Genomic DNA, 24,477 nt, shown 5'->3' on the forward strand with positions numbered 1-24,477 from the left:
ATTTTTAACAACAGTGCAAGGGAGGAAGTATGAATGATTTTCATTCTTGTGTTCTTTATTACTTGAAAAATGGGAATGGGAACTCCTTGTCTTCTATGGGGAAATGTGCGAACTGCATCTTGATTTCCTCTTTGAATGTTAATCTCTTCTATTTATTACATGTGAAGATGATTTGGAAGATAAGGCTGTTGCTGAACTTTGGCTGTTTAGCTATTTAGCTTTGCTGTGTGGAACTGTGCTTAGAATGCAGTATTGCAGGCTAATTCTGCCCAGTGCTAGGAGTTCTGACCGGGTCTAGGTTGATTCAGGCTTCCATCCTTCTGAAGTTGGTAAAATGAGGAGCCAGATTGTTGGGGTCTATAGGCTGACTCTGTGAACTGCTTAGAGAGGGCTGTAAAGCACCGCAAAGTGCTATGTAAGTCTAAGTGCTGTTGCTGTTGCTATTTAATTTATTTACCATTGCCAAAGCCCAGAAAACCTAAGCGTACGTATTAATCATGTTCATGTACTTATACGGGGAGACCTTCAGGGGGAAGGACAGTTTAATAGGTTCTAAGGAACTGCAGAGGGAAGAACCCTGTTTTTGTAACATAGTGTTACAAAATGAATGATTATTCATGAGAAAGAGAGGAGGAGATGTGGATAGGAAACAATCGGAGAGGAAAAGCAAAAATCCCCGTGGCTTGGAGGTCAGAGAAAGAAACTTAGGAACAATCTACCCTAATGGATAAAGCAGTCAAAAGTGGAGGTGGGAACTTTACATCTTTCGGACTTGTAAGATTTTGTTAATGTAAGCCTTACAATAAAATATAATTCATTAATTTTGTCATATTTCCTGGTACAGTTTACCTGCGTGGGCTGACAGGTTTTTTTTAATCAGTGAAAGGTTATTATTTTGAATCTTGGATCATATTTTTAAAAACCGTTTCTCTACAATTAAAAGAATGATAAACCACATGTTCACCATCTGACACACACACAAAATTAAAAAAATAAAGTTAGAAATAAATAAAAAATCTTCAAAGGGCAGACTTGATAGACGACTCTGTCTTTTTATGCTGTCAGTTTTCTATGTTCCTAAAGCTCAAAAATAATTTTAAAATATAAAGCTTTAAATAATTTGTTTATAGATAACCGAAAAGATATAGGAAAAAGATTTTGCCAATAGAACAGAATATTTATATCTTGAATTGTGGGGTCCTTGGTGCTCTCTGTACTTGGGTGTTTTCTTGCACTGATGATGCTAGCTAGTTGGGTAATGAAACATCTGCAAGAAAACAACCAAGCTCAGAACGGAAGGAGCCCAAAGAAATATTTTGTTGTATTTGCAGAGCAAATGGTGTGTTGTGGTGTTGAAAGGAAAAGAAAAGAAAGGAATACAAAGTTGGCTTATCTAGTTAATGTACACACAGACACACACACACACACACACACACACGTACATATATACATACGTAAGTATTTATGTATGTTATTTCTGGTAACTCTGGACTTTTGCTGAGTAAAACTGAATGGGGAGGTTTTAACGTTTGTAGATAAGATATGAGATATGAGAAGAAGATATTTTGTTACTGAAACTGTTTGTGCTTGTCTTGGTAAAGAGGGAAGTCATTTCTTTATCTCTTTTAGTTTTTTGTTACTATTTTTATCCTTTTTAAATTTTGTACCAGCAATTTTATTTTTACTTTTTATATTTGTATCATAAATTTGTATTAGTTTTTTATCTCCATAAACTTTAATAAAATTATTATCAAAATAATTTAAAACATCTATAAATATTTAGCAACAAAATAGCTTATGTAAAATCTGAGCAATTACAGAAAGTCTGCATTTCTTTTGTGTAAAATATTTACCAAAAAAGGAAGTATTTTTAATTGCAATTTCCTTGGGCTGTGAATTGTTCTTTAGAACACCTGGTTTCTACTTGTCTTAATATCTCTTTGGATCATTTCATTTAAAATCTTTTAAAATCCTCCATTTATTGTCTATGCCTTATTTGTTACGGGATGTTTATTTCCTTTGGCTTTCTATATTATTAATTATTGTTGTAATTTTTAATAAGCTGATTTATGATTTGAAATTATTCTGCTTTGGGTATAGTGATTTGAGGACCTAACCTGGACTAAAATTGCAATTTTTTGTTTTAGTCTTGCAGCTGTCCCAAAGTACAAAGTGACTGACAATAGAAATAGTTAAATAAATAATTGCAAGCTATTATTTGCTTAGAAATAGTTTTCTAGAATGCTTTAAATTTTCATAGGTGCTTTGAAAAGGATATGTGATTTTTATTGTCAAGAAATATACATATAGCTATGTTTACATGATTGTACCACTATTTTATTTTGTTAGGATTTTTGTTTGTTGAACGTATCCACCAGGAATTGCAGTCATACATATATCTTCAGTTTCTTAAAACATTATTTGCAAAATGTCTTAAGATATACAATATTTGTATGAATTCTTCTGTTTTCTTCATTATCTTTTTTACTAGCTGATGGGCCATATCTTCAAATAGTTGAACAACCTAAACAGGTAAGAGAATAAAATTGTTTTCTTTTTTAATATTGAAAGATTAATAAATTAGCATAATAAAAGCCCAACGATTTAAGATAATGCTATACAAAGAAGACACATTTTATACAAAATTTCATCATGGCAGTATGCAGTGGGATTCATTTTTTTTTACTACCAGTTCTGTGGGCGTGGCTTGGTAGGCATGGTGTGGCTTGGGCGTGGCAGGGGAAGGATATTGTAAAATCCCCATTCCCTCCCCACACCTGGGGGAAGGTTACTGCAAAATCCCACTCCCTTCCCACCCCACTACCCTGCTTTCCAGCTCCGTTCTCCTGTACAGGGCAACAAAAGAAGAGCCAGCCATTCAACTGGGACTCGGGAGGCAGAGAATAGATGGAGGCAGGGCCAGTCAGAGGTGGTATTTGCTAGTTCTCCGAAAATTTTCTCTACCAGTTCTCCAGAACCGGTCAGAACCTGCTGAATACAATCAAATATTGTCATTAAATTTGATATCATATATCATACATACTGTTTTGCTTCTTATTTAGAAGCAACTCTGACATAAAAAGTAGCTGTTTTGCACAAAACCCTCATGCACTGAGCATGTATAGAGAAAATAAAGACAAAATTTGACTTAAAAATATTATAAAAAGCAGAAGGGTGGAGGAAAAAAATCAACTCAGTCCAGTTTGTATCTAACATTTACCTATTTCTTCTAAAGAATATAGACCTGTGGAAACATATATCAACTTTATACCATTTTTCTTTAAGAAGTCCTTCCTTCCATTTCAAACTTAAACCAGAGATTGGAGAGAAATCTGAATTCTTTCTCTTGAATCCAACTTCACTCTAGCTTCTTGGTCTCTTTCTCTCAGAATTCTGATTGTAATTTTTCAAATATAAACATTTTCCCTCTGAACAGAGAGGGGGGGATTTCAGTCATTTGACTTTGTAGGTGACCCAGAACTCAAGAGTTGTCCTTCCTGCAGATGTAAATTTAATGTCTGAGACGAGTAAATGCATATTAGACATGCCTGAGCCCGTCAGAGAAGAATGGCTGGCAAGAAGGCTGCAATTTTGTAAAATTGGCTGGTTACTTGGAACCATTGGTTTTTTTTTGAAGTATAATAGTTTTTCTATGAATGACAAGTTGAAAGGATATTGAAAAATTAAGCTGTTCTCTTTATGAAAAATATTTGACAAAGCATTGTAAATCATACAGAATTAAGACAACTTAACCTTGTGTAGCTGCTTTGCATGTTTCCATAAACAAAATATGTGTTTCCACAAACAAGTGTAGGATGAAAAATAAAGAAACTAATACAGTAGCGTATAGGTTATAAAAGTTTTGCTAAAGGAAAATCAAAGCTCCTAGCTCTCCCTTTTTTGTGGCACTCTTAAGATTTAAGACACGGAAATTTTCATTTAAATTTCATTAGTTTATTTTCTCAGCATTGTCACTAAATGTTACCATTCATTACTGTTGTGCAGATATCTATTTTATACATTTAAAGAACATTTTGAGATAATAGCTCTGATGTTAAAAAAAAAGTCCAATCATCCATGGGGAAGCATAATCTTTAAAGGGGCCAAAATCATACAAAACAGGGAAAGCTATAGTTGGTCTTAATATCAAAATGTCAGTATTATAAAAAGCAGAAGGGTGGAGGGAAAAGAAAATTGACTTGGAATGCTGACACATTTATGACAAATCCTGAGTGCAATTCTAATGTTAACATGGGGGAAATGGACTGAAAAACTGCTATTAAGACTTTAAAATTAGTTCTTTTTTGTTTTTATTGAACAAATATTCAGAGAAGGGGCCATTAATGGGAAAATTTATAAAATTTTATTGGCATATAAATTGGAAGAAGAACAGGTTAAGAAGGCGATGGTGACATCGGCTAAAGACTTTGGGTATAACATAAATCTAGATCAATGGCAAATATTATGGGAGTGGAACAAAAAAATAACACTAGCCACATCATACAAGGAGAATTTGTACAAAATGTTTTATCACTGGCACCTCTCACCAACAAGATTGGTTAAAATGTACAAAAGTCAGTCATCAAATTGTTGGAAATATATGCAAGAATGGGGCACATAATATCATACATGGTGGGTCTGCAAAAAAGCACAGCAGTTTTGGTTTAGGATTTGGATGTGTTTAGAAGAAATGTTGGGACTAAAAATAGATTATAAACCAGAATTTTTTTAAATTGGGAATTATGTCTAAGAAATATAGCAAAGAAGAGACCTATTTAATAATCCATGTTATTACAGCGGCAAGAATGGTGTTTGCCCAGAAATGGAAGGTGATCGAATTCCCAAGGGAAGATGAAGTGATAAATAAGATCTTGTTATGCGCTGAAATGGACTTTAGAAATGACTTTAGAAATGAAATACAAGGATGAGTCAGAATATTATATGATTTGGAACAAGTTTTATCATTGGTAGGGATGGAAAGGAAGGACTCAAAATGGAAAAGAGAAACAGGATTTGTAGAAGGGATATCTGAGACTGTGATTAAATGAAAACTGAAGATAGCGGATGATGTATTAAAGGAAAATTAAATGTAAAAAGATTCAATATGTATAAATGTATATAAGAAATATATAATATATTATAAGATGTAAGACAAAAAGATACATCAAATATGATTCCACCATGTTCAATGTTTTTAAATAATGTATTTTATAAAATTGTGTTTTAAAAAAAGACTTAAAAATTAACTCTTTTTTTTCTTTTTTAATGAACAAATATTCGGAGAAAAATGAAAAAGTATTTTCAAATTAAGATAAGCCAGTAGAAAAAATGGAAACAATCACTATTTATATTTAGAAGAACATTTTTATAGATGAAAATCATCTACTAGGGAAGTATTGTTAATGTAGTCCATAAATGATAATCAGATTTCAATTTATCCTAAAAGAGAACACCACAAAAGCAGTTTATTTCTTATTTTAATCAGCATCAGAATTTCATTCCAAATATTTGAGATTCATGATCTTTTTTGTAGCATAAGGTATTTCTAAAGAAATTATTTGATATATCTACTAGAAATTGCCTTTCAATTTTAATTTATAGTTGGCATTTAATGAACTTGATGGAAGGAAAGCATAATGTTCACTGCAGTATCATCTGGATCTGTATTTGCTAAATTATTTAGTTGTTGCAATATTAAAATATTTAAAATATCTATAGTATTTACAGTAGATATTTTAAATATACAGTAGGTACATATTTTAATAAACAAGTATGTGAATATTTATCTGTACTGTATAGGATATTATTGATTTATCTATTTTATTGAGGAATTTTTAATTAAATGTTATTTAATTCTTCAAAACTAATCTCCTTAGAGGGGCTTTCGTTTCCGCTATGTTTGTGAAGGACCATCCCATGGTGGACTTCCTGGAGCTTCTAGTGAAAAGAACAAGAAGTCTTACCCACAAGTTAAAGTAAGTTAATAATATAACTACTATGTTTAATATAGTTAATATTTATTTAACATTACCATATAACTGTATTATCTGTTTGTGTGATACTCTACAGAATAAGAAAGGACATACTTTGCTGCTCAAAATACAATGTATGTTTGTCTGAAGTGATTTTACTTAAAGTTCCTTCTATGGGAGTTTATAGCCATCATTGGAAAAAAATGATAAATTAGATTAAATCCCCAATTGTATCAATAACTGAGAAGTGAGGGATGAGAATTAGCCAGATAAGAATTAATTCAAAATCCACAATTACTGAGATCTTTTTGAGCTTGAATTTTTTTTTTCATAAAACAGTAAGCTGAGATTCAGGGGCATCCTGGTTTATTTTTATCCAACTGTGTTGTGATAATTGTGGACCTTTTATTCTTACTTTGCTTCTCTTCACAAGCAGAAAAATAACTTCATCATGTTAAGCAAATCCAATTCATTTCCTTAAAAAATATCACAAAGATCAATTTTCAAATCCTACTATTTCCAAATGTGTTGTCTACTGTAAAGACGTCTGTGCTTTTACATGTTTTAGCCAAAGTGTTATATATCTTCTCTCAGCTGTAGCTGAATTATCAATATACTATAGGTGCACTTTTCACATAGCTGGATGTGTCCATATTGATGAGTTTGGCATGTGTGACTTAAATGTCTTTGAGGACTACGTCTGCTCTTTCCTGAGAATCAAATAAGTCATATTTTTAGAGAAAAAAATAGCTTTAAAGACCGCTAGTTGTTAACACCAATGGAGAAACATCAAGAAGTTTGGATATGTTGGACTGGTATATCTGCAGTTGAGGGCACGCAAGATGGAGATTGTAACTCATAATCAAAGCCATCACCTAACATGTATTTGGGCAATATTTGGATGGCACATTACCCATTATGATACCATCACCCTTGCAACTACTCAACTCTGCAGCAATAATTTACAGTGTTCTGAAGTTATATTTTTACTGTAATTCCTGTTACAAAGACACAGGACCATAATGTTTAATCACAATGTAAACAATTATCAATTGTTTCATTATAAGGCTATACTGGCTTCTTGGAGATATCTTTATTATTTTTATAATTGTGATAAGTCAATCTTATGCTTTTATTTCTACATAAAATGGGTATCTATTTTTTAAGGTTAACTGTATTATACTCAGGGGGTCTAGTGGCCTAGTGGTTAAGACACTGGGCTATTGACTGGAAGGTTGGCAGTTCAAGACCCAAGTACTGTGTGGAAGGGTGAGTTCCTGTTTTTGCCCATCTCTTGCCAACTCAGCAATTTGTAAACATGCAAATGCAAGTAAATAAACAGGTACCACTTTAGTAGGAGAGTAACAGCATTCTGTGCACCCCAGCATATAGTCATGCCAGCCACATGACCATGGAAGTGTCTTCAGACAACACTGGCTCCTCGGGTAGGAAATAGAGTTCTAAAAATGATTTTTCAAAAGGCAATTGGACTTTCTTAGTTTGTAAAACGGGGGGGGGGCACTAAGAAAGTCCACTTGCCTTTTGAAAAGCCCTTTGGGACAACCATGATCTGGATGTTTGAGAATCTTCACAGACATTTAGGAAATGGAGATGAGCATTGCCTCTTAGAGTGAGACACAACTGGACAGGGGAAATCTTTGCTGGATTATTCTTTGTCTCCTACCTTATCTTTATGAAGGAACTTCTGTTTCTGGCATTGGCTCCAGTATGAAAAATGAGCCAAGATAGAGAGAAAAATGTTTCTCAAGGAGATAAATAGGGTAATTCAGGAGAGAGCATTAGTTATTGTCAATTATGGACATCTTTTGGGGCTCAGAATTCAGATCTAAGTTTGTTTCTCCCAATATCTTAACAGGGTTTGTTTGTGAATGTGTAAATATAGCTCTTCTTAAGATATCAACGTTGACCTCACATGTACTGTATTTCTTATAACTTTCTGAGAACGTTAGAACAAATAAACTTTTTGTTTATTTCATTTATGTTGGGTCTTTTTGGAAAATATGTCAGAGATTTTCTCATATCTATGGAAATGGGTAAGCCATGTGGGGTTTTTATGGGTATTTCCCCACATTATTATTTCATCTTGCCTTTAATCTTTTATCATAGTTATATTACTCAGTCTTCAATTCTGTATTTTTTAAGCTGAGAAAAATCTGATAAACAATAGGTTTTGCTTCAGAATAGACATATAAGAAGTGCACTATCAGTCTTTTTTATTTTTATTTCAAAGTATTATATCTTTTTTTCTATTTTCTTTCTTTTCATTTATATAAATCTTTACACAACAATACCTACAAGGAGAGTTTGGCAGATAAATATGGGGAAGTTCCTTAAGGCTACTTTAGTAGCTTGTTAGTACCTGTTTTTTATTTCAAGTTTAGCCAGTTGGAAGCTGGAATATTTTGTGTTCTGTTTCCTTCTGACTGTCTGCCTTCAACCAAGGTGCTTCATTTACACGAATGGAAAAACCTCCAATTGTTTTGAATAATTATTCAGATTGTTCTGAATAATTATTAGTTGTCATGATCTATAATTATTATACTTCACATAAATTTGTTTCTCTGGAGTTTGCTGTGTTTAAAATGTGCTGTTGATTTATGTAGCACCATCTTTTCAAATGAACTATAATGATGTCACTTCAGATAGCAACATACATAAATCCTGCCCCGCCCCCCAATTTAAACTTTATGGTTTTTATTATTATCAATATCCCATCTTTGGAGAATATGGAAGTCATAATAAAGCACAATCTGTACTTTTTAAAGGAAAGTAGTGGCTAAAATTCCACAAAGTAAGGCAGAATCCAGTAATTCTGTTAAAAGTACGTAACAAACGTTTTAGCATCACAATATAAATTGTACCCCTTTGTATAGTTGTGCATCACACTGCATGTACAAATGAGTTAGAGTCAGCTTTTGCTTTTCCCACTTTTTCTCACCTTTTGGTTTGCTGTAGTAGAGCATGCATCCAGTTTGGTGTAGTACCTCTAGCCTTGGGCTAGAAGACCATGAGTTCTAGTTCTACCTTAGCATGAAACTAGCTGGGTGACCTGGAGCCAGTCACTCTCTCTAATCCCTAGGAAGAAGGAAATGTTAAATCATTTGTGAAAATGCCAAGAAAACTGCAGAAACATGTCCAGGTAGTTGCCAGGAGTCAAAAAGGACTTGAAAGCAATAATGAATCACTGAAACAAGGCAACACTAGGATTGCATTCAGGGAACCTTTCACACTCCCAAGCTCTAGTGCTATTGTTTAGTCAGTAGAAAACTATACAAGTATTAAATATACTTTTCCTATGGCCAGTCCCCATCCTACATTTATTACTTCTGTTATCAGTCAGTATCAACATGTAGGTCTGTGGCCCTCAACCTTCAGGGTGAGGGTGGTTTTTCCACTGACTGGGGTGGGGTGGGGTGGAACATGTTTTTGTGTGCTACCTGGATCCTGCACATGAGTGGATGAGGATTCGCTTGCTTGTGCGCCCCAGTTCCTGGTAGGCCATAGACCAGTACCAGTCCACAAACTGGGGGCTGGGGATTCTTGATACAGGTGACAAAAGTGTAACAGATATTATACATTGTAGGGCTGCCTTTGTACAATGTTGGAAAAAGAAAAACAATACTACTTCATCAAAAGTACAATTAACAATAAATAATATTTGAATGCACAGATGAACACAGATGGATTGGAAATAAGAGCATAAAAGAAGCAACAGCCATCCCATCAGAATTCAGCCGTCAGGATTCCTGCAGTTACCCCCATTTAAATCATGAGTCTCGAGCCAAACTTCCAAAACTTAAAAAGGATTTATTGGGAGTTAAACTGTCCGGTACTGCCTGGGTGTAGCTGACTCTGAGGCACATAATTCATTGTCATCCTTGACCCTGGTTTCCCCCCACCCCCTGTGTGTATCGTAATTCATATTGTCCAATGGGACACATCCATAGCCAAGAGTCATCAGTCATGCTCTCCAGTTAGAATTTTGCGTGGCAGAAACATCAGTCACCTAGTTACTATCTTTGAAAACATTTATGGAATGAAGTTTCGGTTTACAAGCTACTGCACTGCTCCCCACTCCCTTTCTGTTGGTAACTCTAAAAAGACCATAGAAATATTTTATGAGTTGACATCAGCATTTTCTTCTCATAGTGGGGAACCAGATGCCCACAGCTACCTGAAATGATTTTGAATGAGCCTGTTGATAGTTAAAAAAAACTTTTAAAAGTTATTTTTTAAAATATGTAACATTTTAAAAAAGTTTAATATGTTTAAAACATTTGCTAATAATATGTTTAGGTTTGTGTGTCTGTATTCTGGGGAACTTATATTGGAATCATTGCTGTTAGTATAAAAGTTATTTTTGGTATCACCATGACAGAATTTCTTCACACAGAATTTATGAGTGAAAGTTTTCATATAGACTTCTGTTTTCCTTTTCATTTCCTGTTCTTGTTTAAGGAATATCATTTTGAAAATAAGCTTGCAACATATAGTAAAAACTGACCATTTCCAAGAAAGTTTTAAATTGCTTCATTAGCAGAACTTTGTAAAATGCCCACAAATATCTTCTCTGTTATGTCAACTTCATACTTCTCTATTTTAACCATAAGAAAACTGTTAATAAAAACAGTATGTATATATTTTGATTTATAGCACCAGGAATCAGCCTTCTGGTTTTCAAATGTATGTTAAAACACATATTTGATATAAATGTTTTCAAAAATAATATATTTGGCTTATGAAAGCATTCTTTCTGCTTTCCATAATTTAAATATATTGCTTTTTTCCAATTATATATTTACATTTTGAATATACTAATTTGGTGTGTTTTATACATACCATCTTCAACTGGGATGACACCAATTGATACTCCTAGATATATATACATTTAACCCTCTATATATTTAATATATGTATTTTAATCCTCTAACTCAAAATAAATGGTATTCATCGGTGATGGTGTCTGAGTTTATTTTAGAAATCTTAACCGTTTCAAGAATGCTAGATTCAAGGCATGAAAGGCTGGAGCAAAGTCTGATAGGATCTATAAAACTATCTTACTACTGTTAGCATTCAGATTCACTTGACCGAAATAAAGAGCAAATATCACAACAAAATAAAAGTGTAATAAGAGATTAGAAGTCTTGTTTCAAAATCCATTTTGCCTTTCTTATTGGGAAAATATGATTTAAACATAGGCTTGTTGTATTTCCAAAGAAGTGGTATTGTTTTATAAAACTTTGAAGTTCTATCATTGTTTTATTTAATATCCAGATTAAAATTAAATTATTAAAAATAAATGGTATATTTATTTCTAACTCCAATGAAATTACTTGTTGTGTACAGTATTCATGGGGATGTCACACTAATTAATTTACTATTTTATTTTGAGTATCTTGGATTTAACTTATAATAATAAAGGATTTTTAGCTTCCTCTGTGCCTTCATCCAAGCTGTCCAAATGTTCTGAAACTATTTATGTACTATTTCAGAACTTTGTGTTTATTTATGAATATTAGTATCCTTTTGTTGTTTTGATTTCAAATCTGTGCCACTTAGCATTTGACATTTCTTCCTAAATTTTAAATAAAGATTTATTCCACACTCTACAGCAGGGCTCCCCAACTCCCACCCCGTGGCTCACTACTGGGCCATGGCCTATGCAGAATTGGGCTGTGCGAGGAGCTGGCTGGAGTGCCAACATGTGCATGTGTGCATCTCAACTTGTGTGAGCGGCAGGCCGGTAGACACTTGTGTCCATGTGCATCGGTCTGTCACTTGTGTTACTTAAGCTGTGCACATGCACACTGACCCACCATCCATGAGAGTTAAGCTGCACACATGCGAACTGGCCTGCCATCCACATGGGTTAAGCTATGCGCATGTGGACCGGCTTACCGCTCACATGAGTTGAGCTGCGTGCACTGGCCCACTACTAGTACAACCTAGTTCCCCTCCCCCTTCAGCTGGGCCACATGCGCATAGCTGCAGAGGTTGGGGACCACTACTCTACAGTGTCTTTGGTGGCTTAAATACATTCCTAACATGCAAGCACCCACATGTAATACATTTAAAAAATCAATATAAAATCAGAACAGAGGAATAATTGCTCAGAGATAAAAGTGTTTATTCTGCTTCCTACAGATCTGCAATTATGCTGGACCTGCAAAAGTAATAGTGCAGTTAGTCACAAATGGAAAACATGTCCACTTGCACGCTCACAGCTTGGTAGGAAAACACTGTGAGCAGGGAGTTTGCACAGTAAATGCAGGACCAAAGGACATGGTAGTAGGGTAAGTAAGTAAGTAGTGTCCTTATAAAGTACAATTTCTCCATAATTATGATCTGTAGATTCAGTTTTACCTACAGTTTTTATCCACTCAATGTTCACTCTGGCTCACTTTTCTAATTTATGGTAAACCGTCTTTGTTATATATATTAAGAAGATGAGCAATTAGAATATGAAGAGATGGGAAATTCTGTACGTGCATAGTGACAATTTACATATTTTTGTAGTTGAAATCAGTCTCTAGTAGAACAAGAAGAAAAATGGATATCATATAATAAAATCCGGATGATTATCCTTCATTTAGGATTGCTATACATGTAATCTGTGATGAAGTATATCTTTAGGGCATACCCATGTATGCATGAGCTCACTCTTAAGATACAGTCAAATTCCGATGGGAATGTGGTTTTTGTTATTGCTATTGTTATTTCTAGTGTGCTTTGTTGAGAAGGCTTCAAATTATTATGAACCGCAGTGGCACAGTGGTTAGAATGCAGTACTGCAGGCTACTTCTGCTGACTGCCAAAGCACTGTGAAGTGGTATATAATCTAAGTGCTATTGCTACTAGTGAATCTGCTTGCCTAATGAACTGAAATTGATTGTGTATGTCATGATAGAGAAACAAAATGTTATAATACTTTAGTCATATATAATAATAGTCATGTATTTGTCACTGTTTCATTATATTTGTCTAGCTTGAAAACTATGAAAAAAACCCACTGAAGTATTGAGAGAAATAAATGTTTCATTATTCTGAAATAGCTATCCAGATGTAATTAGCAAATAATATAATAATCCCTTTTTAAAATATATAACACTTGCAACAATTATTTTTAATTATTATTTTTTTCAACAGTTTTCCTGTTATTTTTTTTTCTTGATTTTCAGATGTAGAACTAAATTGATTATTAACTTCTTATTCAAAGCTGCCTGATTAATAACTGAATAGCAAAAAAATAGAATTCAGAATTTTTATGGAGACGTTTCCTTTCCCCCAAGTATATTTCCTAAATTCAATTTCCAGGTTTTTCTATTTTGTTGGAAGCTTCTCCCCACACTTCCCTAATTTTGTAGGTTAGCCTCTTTCTTCTTTTGTAAATTAAATGAATATCTCTTACTCAAGTTAGATTAAAGTCATTATGACGTTGACATAAACATTGGATTCCTTGAACTGTTGCATTCCAAGAACAAAATAACAAAGGGAATATTAAATCCTAGTTAATCTTCTACCTTTTTTTGAAAGAGCAACTAAAGTATGCATAGTATTGTTCCTAGGATTGGATTAGGTTTCAGATAAATGCTAGTTTGATGTTCTCCAGAAAGATTTTAGAAATACACATGCGCACACAGGCAGGCGCATACGCACACAGAAAAAAAAATCCTGGGGGGAAATTAGCCAGATAGAAGCTGCTTCTCAGACTTGAAAGACTCATTCTTTTGATGTTAAGAATCACTCTGTCATCAAATTGAGTGCAAGATCTGTTGTGTGCAATTCTGCTTCCAATCTTGAAATTTTTATCATATTCTTGCTAAGCATACTTAAATTAAGCATACTTAACTTATACAAACATCATACTTATTTGATGCTCTCTTGCTATTGAAACACAAGCCCAAAAAACCTTTCCCACACTTAAAAAGGCTTTTGGTGAATTTATCCAGTCATTTTTTATTGGCTATAGATTTTTCCCTCCTCTAAGTTGCTCAAAGGAATTTATTTGCTTTCCACGTCTCATTACATGCTTGCAATAGCCCATTTAGGGAAGTTATTGGTTCAAGACCATGGTGTGAACTATAGATAGTACTTGTGTGGCATTTAAACCTGGGTCTTTTTAGTTATGGTCTAATGCCTAAACATTTTAGCTTTACAAAAATAGAAATAGTTGAAGAAACATAGGCAATGCAACAGAGATTGCATTATTAAGGCCAGAGAAAATACTGTATGTTGATTGGGATAAGGGTAAACAGTAATATTTTAGACATGAGAAGGTATAATCATGTCTATATAATGATTTGTACTTCACTACAGATTTCCAAACCTGGGAATATTACATGTTACAAAGAAAAAAGTATTAGACACACTGGAAATGCGCATGATTGATGCATGTAAAAAAGGGTACAATCCAGGACTCCTCGTTCACCCCGATCTCAATTATATACAAGTGGAAGGTGGAGAGGAGAGGCAGCTAACAGGTAGGTAGAGAGTTATCTCTGCACACGTGAAATAAATGCTATTTTTAATTCCTCTTCATTATCATTACAGTGAGTAAGCAATTGTCTCTTTTTTATCATATTTTATGATCAACAATGAAGAAAAAAATGATACAGTACTTCCTCTAAAATTGTCCCAAAGGTGCTTTTTTTCAAGAGGCAACTGGACTTTCTGGTTTTCTTTGAAGACGTTTAGTTTCTCATCCAAGAAAATACTTCAGCTCTGACTGGATGGTGGGGAATGGAAGGATTTACATTCCTTGCAGACAGCTGGACATTTGCATCCTTTTAGTGGGTCGTTAAGGTCTCCTGGAGGTTTATCTGTGTCATCTGGGTCACCTGACTGGTGCAAATTGGTGTGGAGCCTTCTTGGAACGGTTGAAAGGACTGTAGATTGTAGATTGAACAGCCCTCTCTCAGCAGAGGGGGAGGGGTACAACATCATCTATCTTCAATCTACAACACAATCCTTTCCACAGTTCCAAGAAGGCTCCACACCAATTTGCACCACTCAGGTGACCCTGATGACACAGATAAACCTCCAGGTGACCTTAATGACCCACTAAAAGAATGCAAATGTCCAGCTGTCTGCAAGGGGTATAAATCCTTCCATTCCCTGCCATCCAGTCACAGCTAAAGAAGCTTCTTGGATGAGAAGTGAAACGTCTTCAAAGAAAAAACAGAAAGTCTAGTTGCCACTTGAAAAAAAGCACATTTGGGACAACCATGACCTGGATGACTGAGAATCTCCATAGACATTCCTTCAAAATTGTTAATATACAGTTCAGTTGGAGGGGTGGGGGGATAATTTCTTTTACGGTGCATATTCCTTTGATTCTTTTTCAGGTTTTATTTCTGTTGTATGGATCTCTCCCATTTTTGAACATTTTCCACTCCTTTTCTTTATCTCTTGGTCAAAGTAATGCTTAGCATTAAGCGTGCATAATGTAATTCTTCTTCAAACTCCTTTGCATGTCAAATAGCTGGGTGGGTGATTTTGAACTGAATGGGGAATTTGTGGAATTTCCTATATTTCTTGAAGAAATAGCAGTGTTGTGTGTGGGCATGCTTGAGAAGGTTTGAGCAGATTAAAAAAAAACTGTTCAGAAGAATTGTCACATTGAATATAATATATCTTTATTCACTTTGGCTTCCATTTGACCTTCTTGCTTTCTGCACTAAAATGGTTAGACGTCCTCTTAATTCAACTTTTGTGACTGCTTCCCCTTTCACTTATCATTACCGCCATTAAAAGACACCTTGCTACAATAATCTATACTCTTTTCCACTGTTTGCAGAACGAGAACGAGATATCATTCGTCAGGCAGCACATCAGCAGACTAAGGAGATGGATCTCAGCGTTGTACGTCTCATGTTCACTGCATTCCTTCCTGATAGCACTGGTAGCTTTACAAGGAGACTTCAGCCTGTCTTGTCTGACCCTATATATGACAGCAGTGAGTGTCTTTTGACTTTTCTTTCCATTCTGTAGCGAAATCCCAGTCTGAGTACCATGTTTCCCCGAAAATAAGACCCTGTCTTATATATATTTTTGCCACCAAAAAAAGCACCAGGTCTTATTTTGGGGGGATGTCATCCACTAACTAACCTCCCTTGCGTGCGTTGCCCCTGGCCTACTTTTCGCTGTCAGAGGCCTTCAGGAATTTATTCTTCTGTGGCTGGCAAGGCTTTTCTGAAGGCATCTGCAGCAGATAACAGAGCTCTGGATCAATCCGGAGCTTTGTTATCAGCTACAGAGACCTTCAGGAAAGTTTTCCCAGCCTTGCCGGCTGCAGAAGAAATGCCTGGCAAGGCAGGTGTCGGAGTGTGCGAGGCTTGGCTACAACTGTCCAAAGGTAAGTAGCAGGGCAGCTCCACCACCACCCCGATCCCCACCTTAACCTAATTTTTACTCATGCACTTGAGTGGGTGGGATCTTAATTATGGCTTATTTGGGGGGTAGGGCTTATAGTGGGCACATGTGTAAAAATCAAGCTAGGACTTACTTTCAGGGTAAGTCGTATTTTCGGCAAAACAGGGTAAGATTTTGTTGCAAGATTGAATATTCAGGCATGGGCAATTAACATTTTGAAAAGGATATGAAAGGCTTACATTTAAAAAAACCAGAAAAGACTTATGATGGGTTTTCACACTTACAACCCTTGCAATATCCCTGTGGTCATGTGATCAAAATTTGGCCACTTGGTAACTGGCATATGTATTTATGACAGTTGCAATGATTGTTTGCCACATTCTGACAAGCAAAGTCAATGGCAAAGCCAGATTCACTTAACAACCATGTTTCTATCTTAATAACTGCAGTGATTGACTTAACAATCATGGCAAGAAAGGTTGTAAAATGGGGCAAAACTCACTTAACAACTGTCTTGCTTAGCAAAGGAAATTTTGCGCTCAATTGGTCGTAAATCAAGGACTATTTGTAATATTCTCTTATTTTATTCTATGGCAGGGATGTCAACTTGATTTCATTTAGGGCTGCATCAGGGTTGTGTTTGACTTTAGAGGGGCTGGGGTAGGCGTGGCCAGGATGGGTATGGCCAACTCAATGTCACTCATGTTGGGGGCACCTGTGGTGGCCCAAACACTCTACCAGCGATAATGGGCTACCAAACTCCATTTTCAACTGTGATGGTCTCCTGCAACCCTCTGCCACCAAAAATTGAACTGGGGAAGGCCACTCGTGGACCTCCTGAGCTCTATTTTCACTGACAGAGGCACCACAGGCTGGTCCTTCACTGTTTCCAGGTTGGCCCCGCAGGTCAGATCTAAGCACCCTGTGGGCCGGATCCTTGAGTTTGACACCCCTGCTCTATGGATTATTGTATATTTTGTAATGCTGAGTTTTGGAGATGATATAGCCAAATTGGGACAAAATCCTTGTTGAAGTAATTAGAAGTTGACTTAATTCTTTCTTTAATTTTCTTCCCCAGAAGCTCCAAATGCATCCAATTTAAAAATTGTACGGATGGATCGGACTGCAGGCTGTGTAACAGGGGGAGAAGAAGTTTACCTACTTTGTGACAAAGTCCAAAAGGGTGAGAACTCAACACTGCATCTATCATGCTTGAACATAGTTATATAATCATGTTGTTGCTTCTATATACTGGAAATTTGCAATTATTCGAAACCCAAAAATTGATTTGATTTTAATTAGTAATAAGAGAGATTAGTATAGAATAGATTTTTGTAAATGATAAAAATAAGATATCAAGTCTGACAAAGTCCTTCCCAATCCAAGATAGGGAAGTGAAATAAATTTCTTCAGTGATTTAAATAAGACTCTGAGTAAATGGAAACTCCAAAGTGGGGTTTTCCCTTAGCAAGTATGTTTTTCCTTGCAACAGCATTAATTGAAATATCTCAATGTATACTGAGAAATGTGATACTTTTTTTTTATCAATAAACACTTCTATATTAAAGAATTTGATATAGAATCTATTATCAAAAACTCTGCATAATTAGTAACAGGAAAAATTGGCCAACTTTTTTTAAAAAGTATAAGTTTATCAGAGTTGACAGCCCACAAATTTTCTCCATTTAAACGTTCCCCAAGTATACGGGGACTGTATCTCTACATCTATGTAATTTTTGACATAGGCTACATTGAACTTGTTGTAGTAGCCACTATAAACTGGTTTATTTTAATTAATTAAGAAAAAAAGGAAACATTAGCTAACAATACATTTTTGTGGTGCTACAGCTTAGTGCTTCCCAGATTTCTTAAGAAAATATAATAATCTTTGTTACTTAAATGTTTGTGATTGTTGTGCACAATCTATAATTTTTTATTATATTTATATAGGGTTCCAGCATTAGGATGCAAGATAGGAAGAAAAAGCAACAATTTTAGAATCATTAAGGTTCTTCCTGCACAATTGGATTACATTGATACTGGAGTTGTTTTTTTAACTCCAAATTTGCACTTTTTCCCAATAAGACAATCCATTTGGGAACACTTCATAGTTTTGGATATCCTAAACCAAGGGTCTTCAAACTTGGCAAGTTTAAGACTTGTGGACTTCAATTCCCAGAATTCCTGAGCTAACATGACTGGAGGAGGAATTCTGGGAGTTGAAGTCCACAAGTCATAAAGCTGTCAAGTTTGAAAACCCCTATCCTAAACTCTTTTCCCTTCCTGGGCGGTAATACTTTTGTTAATGAGTCCAATTAATTTGCTGCTTCCCCAACCCTTCCAACTTTTTCCATAGTTTTGAAAGATCTTGTATTTTATTTCTGTTCTTCACATGGTTACTTCAGTATTTAGCATATGATGAGAAAATGATAGAAAAGAAGTAAACATACGCACACAATCCACAGAATTCTATACAAAACTTCTACAGGGGTACAGCAGTGGCCTCATAATTGAATGTCTAAATCAGCTATCTAGGCAATCGCTTTTTATGGTTGTTTCGTACACTTCTTCTAGGGAACCAAACCCACTTTGTGGGCAATCTTGCACAATATGTTTAATAGTTTGTATATCAATACCACAATTGCAACAAGGGGAATTTTTCCATCTCCAGTGCTACAGGACAGGCTCTTCTTCCAGTATCACATATAATTCTCTTCAATTTCATCCAGACAAAAGTGTGTGTGTGTGTGTGTGTGTGCGTAGGTCTTTGAGTCAGTGTTGATTCCTGCTGACTGAACAATTCCCTGCAGTTTTCTTGGCGAAATTTCAGAAGTGGTTTGCCCTTACCTGCTTTTTCCTTGGCTGACAGAGATTAACTGGCCCAAGTCATTCAGTTGACTTTGTGCCTAAGGTGGGACTAGAACTCATCGTCTCCTGATTTCTAGTCTGGTGCTTTAACCACTAGACCAAACAGGCTCCTATTACATCGGTATGATGGACAGGAATATACTCTTCCTTTTTGACAATTTTATTCCAACCTCCACTTCTCTAATCCTATTAAAATTCACCTGTAAAATACAGAACCAGATTCCTGCAATTTACCAGAATACTTCCTGATTCTTTAGCCATGTGGCTTTGATGATTTAAAAAAAACTTGCATTCTTATATCAGATGGACAGCTTAAGAATAGGGAAAAAGAAAATCATTAGCTTTTACTTTGTTTTCTCAACTTTATTTGCAAACAGCTTGCTTTGTAGCCATACATTCTTATCTAGGACATAAAATGGTAAGGTTTTCTTGAGGGAGGGCAAGAGACTCTGGATTGACTAATGCTGGCCTACTCAGAATCTAAAGTTTTCCAACATCTGTTTTCTGTTTTGGACAAAAGAATTGGGGTGGATGGGCGATGGAACAGACAAATTGTTTCCAGATTTGGATGCAACTTAGAAATGTTTCTACAAAAAGACATTTTGCGTAATTGTTCACCACACATCATTTGGCTATTAGCACACACAGAGTCTCAGGAAATGTCTGGAAGAATGTTATCACAACTTTAAAAATCAATTAACCATGCTTTAAATTGGATCTAGACAGTGAATGTAAAATTGAAACAATATAGTCTTTGCAACCCAACCCAGCCCATTTTAAGTCATCCTGGACCTGAGATTCCCGCTCCTGCATTAAAGCAGAGGGTAAATATGAATCATGATTCATGTTTTCTCACTTACAGATGATATTCAAATCCGTTTTTATGAAGAAGATGAAAGTGGTGGTGTCTGGGAAGGTTTTGGAGACTTTTCACCTACTGATGTGCACAGACAGGTAAGTTCTTTTGGCAAGGAATTATAGCGATAGCGTATACAACAAGTTTTAATGTGAGCTCTTTAATTTCTAACAGTTCACAGGGTTTAAAAACCTGATCAGAGTTAACTTCCTATTATTTCAATGAAGTAGTAATTAATATATAGAGATGTATAAACTACAAAGAAGATAATATAATATGCAAATATATTAAATATATAAATTGTTACATTTTCCCATTCTTATCTTGATCATCTGTATCATGATTGCCTACAGTTTGCAATAGTATTCAAAACACCGAAGTATCGAGATGTCAACATCACAAAAGCAGCATCTGTATTTGTTCAATTACGGCGAAAATCAGATCTAGAGACCAGTGAACCAAAACCTTTTCTGTACTATCCTGAAATCAAAGGTAATTATCAATGCTGTGTTATATTGCATATTGTAGAAGACATGCATCTTTTTAGAAAACCATTGGTGTTGGAATTCTTCTACCTATTGTAGTATGTTGCATATTAGTTAATATTAGAATAATAGCGTTGCCAATAAATTGTTGCTGGATTTAACATGCTGTCCATTAATAAAAAATAGAATTAATACAGTAGTCAATAAGGGATGAAAGTCCTAAATGACATGAGATAAAAATACCAGTATCATGCAAACCTGCTAATATACACATAGTCCTTGACCTCAGTGGTGTATTAATCATTAAGCAGACTAAGCCCAAAGGGGGCACCGCAAAGTTGAGAATATGGCTTCGTTTGCACAGTATGTACAAAGGGGGGCACCAAGTTTTGTCAGTGCTTAAGGCACCAGTGAGCCTTAATCCACCACTGCTTGACTTAAATGGTTCACTTTGTGACACTTCAAAGTTACAACAGCATTGAAAAAAGTGAACGTTTTTCACACTTATGACCGTTGTTGCAGCATCCCCATGGTCATATGATCAAAATTCAGACGCTTGGCAACTGACTCATATTTATGATGGTTGCAGTGTCCCAGAGTCATGTGACCACCTTTTGCAACCTTCTGACAAGCAAAGCCAACGGAGAAACCAGGTTCACTTAACAACTGTGTTACTAACTTAACAACTGCAGTGATTCACTTAACAACGGTGGCAAGAAATGTCATAAATCACTTATCAAATGTTTCAGTTAGCAACAAAAATTGGGGACTCAATTGTGTTAAGTTGAGGACTATTTGTATGGAAATATTTTGGAAGGTTTAGTGATGATGGTGGTTATTGTAGAAGCTTCCCATATTTCTTTTCCAGGCCACAAGTAAAATGCTCCACCACCTGGTAGTTTCCACAATGGAAAAGCTATTCCATCTCTAACAACAAAAGCCATTCTGTACTTTCAAATTTGCAACTTTTTGAACACTGTAATTACATCACTGGCCTTCTTTTGTGGCCTTTGCAACTTTTTGAACACTGTAATTACATCACTGGCCTTCTTTTGTGGCCTTGGGCTACTTTTCCATTAGTCAGAATTCTCAGTAAACTTCCCAGTTCCTGGGTTCAATTTAATTTCCCTGTAACAAAACACATAGCAGCTGAAATCAACATCTCTTTCCTGATGATGTGAAAACTTTCCCTCCATAACTAGTTTATTAACAGTATTTTTCTTCATTCACAACATCCAAACGTTGTAGTAAAAGCTGTGCACACTAATTAGCCAATAATTTCTTCAAATTCCAAAGTTAAAAATATAAGCAATTGAAGATTATAGTATTGTGAAAATCAGGCCCCATTCTGAAGAAAGGCAATAAAACTACACTGACTTGATTTTATCATGCCTTTTAAAGATGGGAAGCTTAAGCTTGATGTCTGTCTTAAGCTCTTAATAGATGCACCCAAGTTGAATTTCTTGAGAGCAACCCATAACTATTTACCAATTTGAGTAAGCTATATCAACACAGGATTTTTTAAAGTGTCATAAGCTCTTTCTGAAATGAATGAATTCATGTTTATCTATTATCTGAGTTTTGATTTTGTTGTTTTGACAAGAAATATCTTAAGCAATATTGTCATATCAGTTGTGAAATATCTATGTGTCACATTAATGGGGAACAGGAAGAACAAAATACTGATTCTTGGATAATAGAAATGGAGTATTATTGATTGCAGTTGATAGAAACACGAATTACTTTAATTATGTATGTCTAAAAAGGCTGAATGGTATATATTGATACAGCTGAGAAAGAAATAACCAAAAAAGGCAAGACTTTTTGAGCTTTTTTCATTTATTGATTCAATATGAAAATTTCATTTATTGATTCAATATGTAAATTTCGTTTATTGATTCAATATGTAAATATGTATGACAAATTGATTCAATGTGTAAACCTATCAAACTGGTTTCTCAAAAATTCACTGATTTTTTAAAAAATAATGTCACACTCATAGTGTTTATTTGAACAAAATAAACTGACAACTGACATGTTTGATATTTAAATTCTTTTTCCAAGAGTCCTATTTGGCAAATTTGCATTTTAATTGTTGTCAAATAATTTTGATCCTATAGTTCAATAATTTTATTATTACTTCATTGTTTCATTTATATTTTTAAAAGTACTATAAATTTTTCCGTCTTAGAGGTAGACATAGCTCACTTATTTTCTAAAGAATTGGGATATTCTCAGAAGTATTTCTTGTCTCATCACATTCAATTTTGATTATTCTAGTCGTGCTATAATCATGTTCATTTTTAAAGGATCTAGTGATCCCTAGGTTCCCAAATAGGAGATGAAGCTTGTAAATGTCTCAGTTTTTCTCAGGTATCTTTAATTTGCTTCCCATCCCAGACTCTTTTTTTTCAATAACAACTCAGTCTCTATTTGTAGTTTCAATGCTGTGGCGAATCTTTACTTTTCTGGTAAAGGTATCACATGTCAGATAATCATATATGAACTCCTTCATTTTCACCAGATGCCTCTATCCATAATCAATGTTTGTGGAACACTCATAGCTATTTTATTTATGTTCACTGTACTGGATTAGAAAGGTAGAGCAGACCTTGGTTAAAATAATTTAATTTATAAATAATGTACGTATAAACTAATTTTTAAATTAATAAATAATTTAATAACTAATTATTCTGGTATGTGTAATCACATGGCACACTATCAGTTCTTTCAAATGTTTTATTATATGCAAGATGAAAATGAATGAATGAACCTGGAAATAAATACACAGCAGTAATATGCAGACTGTATACTAAATGTGGTCTGCAAAACAGTAGACTCATTCTTGGCATTGAACACAGATAAACAAAAGCAATATTCTATTTCAAGAATATTCTTGAAATATTCTCCCACTGGATAGTCTTCCATTCTTACAAAAACTCAGAGGCAAAACTGACCTCAAATCAGTTTTTAAGACTGAAATCTATCACACCTGAGGAAAGTATTTAAAGGGTGAAAGGGTTGATATATAACAAGCAAAACATGTAGATGAGATGGACAAATGAGGGAACAGTTGGTTTATACTTCATAAGTTGTTATCATAACTGACAGGAAGTGATGTGCTTTAGGGAATTTCCAGGTTTACCACTGAATTGATGAACTCTGTACACTTCTTTTTTTAGGATTCAGAAATCTTTGTGGTATATGATTGAACTTTGCAGTAACTTTCAAAAACTCCCTAGGCACCTATTGAACTATCCTGGGACTGGTTGGCTATCTATCTGTATCACTCAGGGGAATTGCCCAGATATAATGGCCTACTTTGGTGATCAGGCCTTTACTATAATGATTAATGAAGTTGCAAGTATACTAGTTGAATATTGTCCAAGTCTAGGAATACGTATTGATTTTACATTATTCTTAGTTTTTAGTACTCCTAAATTGGGTGGCTGGGTGTTAATCCAAGAGGGGAAAAACCTTTATGGAGAATCATTTAAGACAGTATAAGCTAAAGTATAAGAAAAGAGGTTTCCTGACAGTGATAATTTTAATCAATGGAACAGCTTGCCATTGTGGGTGCTCCATCACTGGAATTGTGGGTGTTCTATCACTGGAGGTTTTCAAGAAAGCAAATTGTTTAAACAATTGTCTGGGATGATATAAGGATTTCTGCCTTAGACTAGAAGTCCTCCAAAATTCCTTTCAGTTATATGATTCTGTGATTCTACTGTGTTTCCCTGAAAATAAGACCCACCCCCCAAAATAAGCCCCGGCCTGGTTTTGCGGGGTTGGCTTAATGTAAGCCCTACCTTGAAAATAAGCCCCAGGGATAATCGGCTGTTTCGCGGAGGCACATGGGGTCTCCTGCTGCTTTTGCAGCCTCATTCGGCTGCAAAAATGGCCA

At 35.1% G+C, this 24,477-nt stretch overlaps 1 protein-coding gene across 1 annotated transcript in view; it reads left to right on the forward strand.

Annotated features, from left to right (window-relative positions):
• The window catches only part of NFKB1 (nuclear factor kappa B subunit 1), a 74,999-nt gene that overhangs the window by 22,667 nt on the left and 27,855 nt on the right, over window positions 1-24,477 (forward strand). Inside the window, exons 4-11 of the mRNA XM_026672705.2 lie at window positions 2,492-2,532; window positions 5,877-5,975; window positions 12,138-12,286; window positions 14,310-14,473; window positions 15,790-15,948; window positions 17,443-17,547; window positions 20,095-20,186; window positions 20,442-20,580. Coding sequence (XP_026528490.2) covers window positions 2,492-2,532; window positions 5,877-5,975; window positions 12,138-12,286; window positions 14,310-14,473; window positions 15,790-15,948; window positions 17,443-17,547; window positions 20,095-20,186; window positions 20,442-20,580 — 948 coding nt within the window. The remainder of the gene's footprint in view (window positions 1-2,491; window positions 2,533-5,876; window positions 5,976-12,137; window positions 12,287-14,309; window positions 14,474-15,789; window positions 15,949-17,442; window positions 17,548-20,094; window positions 20,187-20,441; window positions 20,581-24,477) is intronic.

Source organism: Notechis scutatus, chromosome 4, assembly GCF_049901735.1.
Source record: "Notechis scutatus isolate UNSWTSFEM ecotype Mainland chromosome 4, rNotScu1.2, whole genome shotgun sequence".
In the NCBI taxonomy this organism is placed as follows: domain Eukaryota; kingdom Metazoa; phylum Chordata; class Lepidosauria; order Squamata; family Elapidae; genus Notechis; species Notechis scutatus.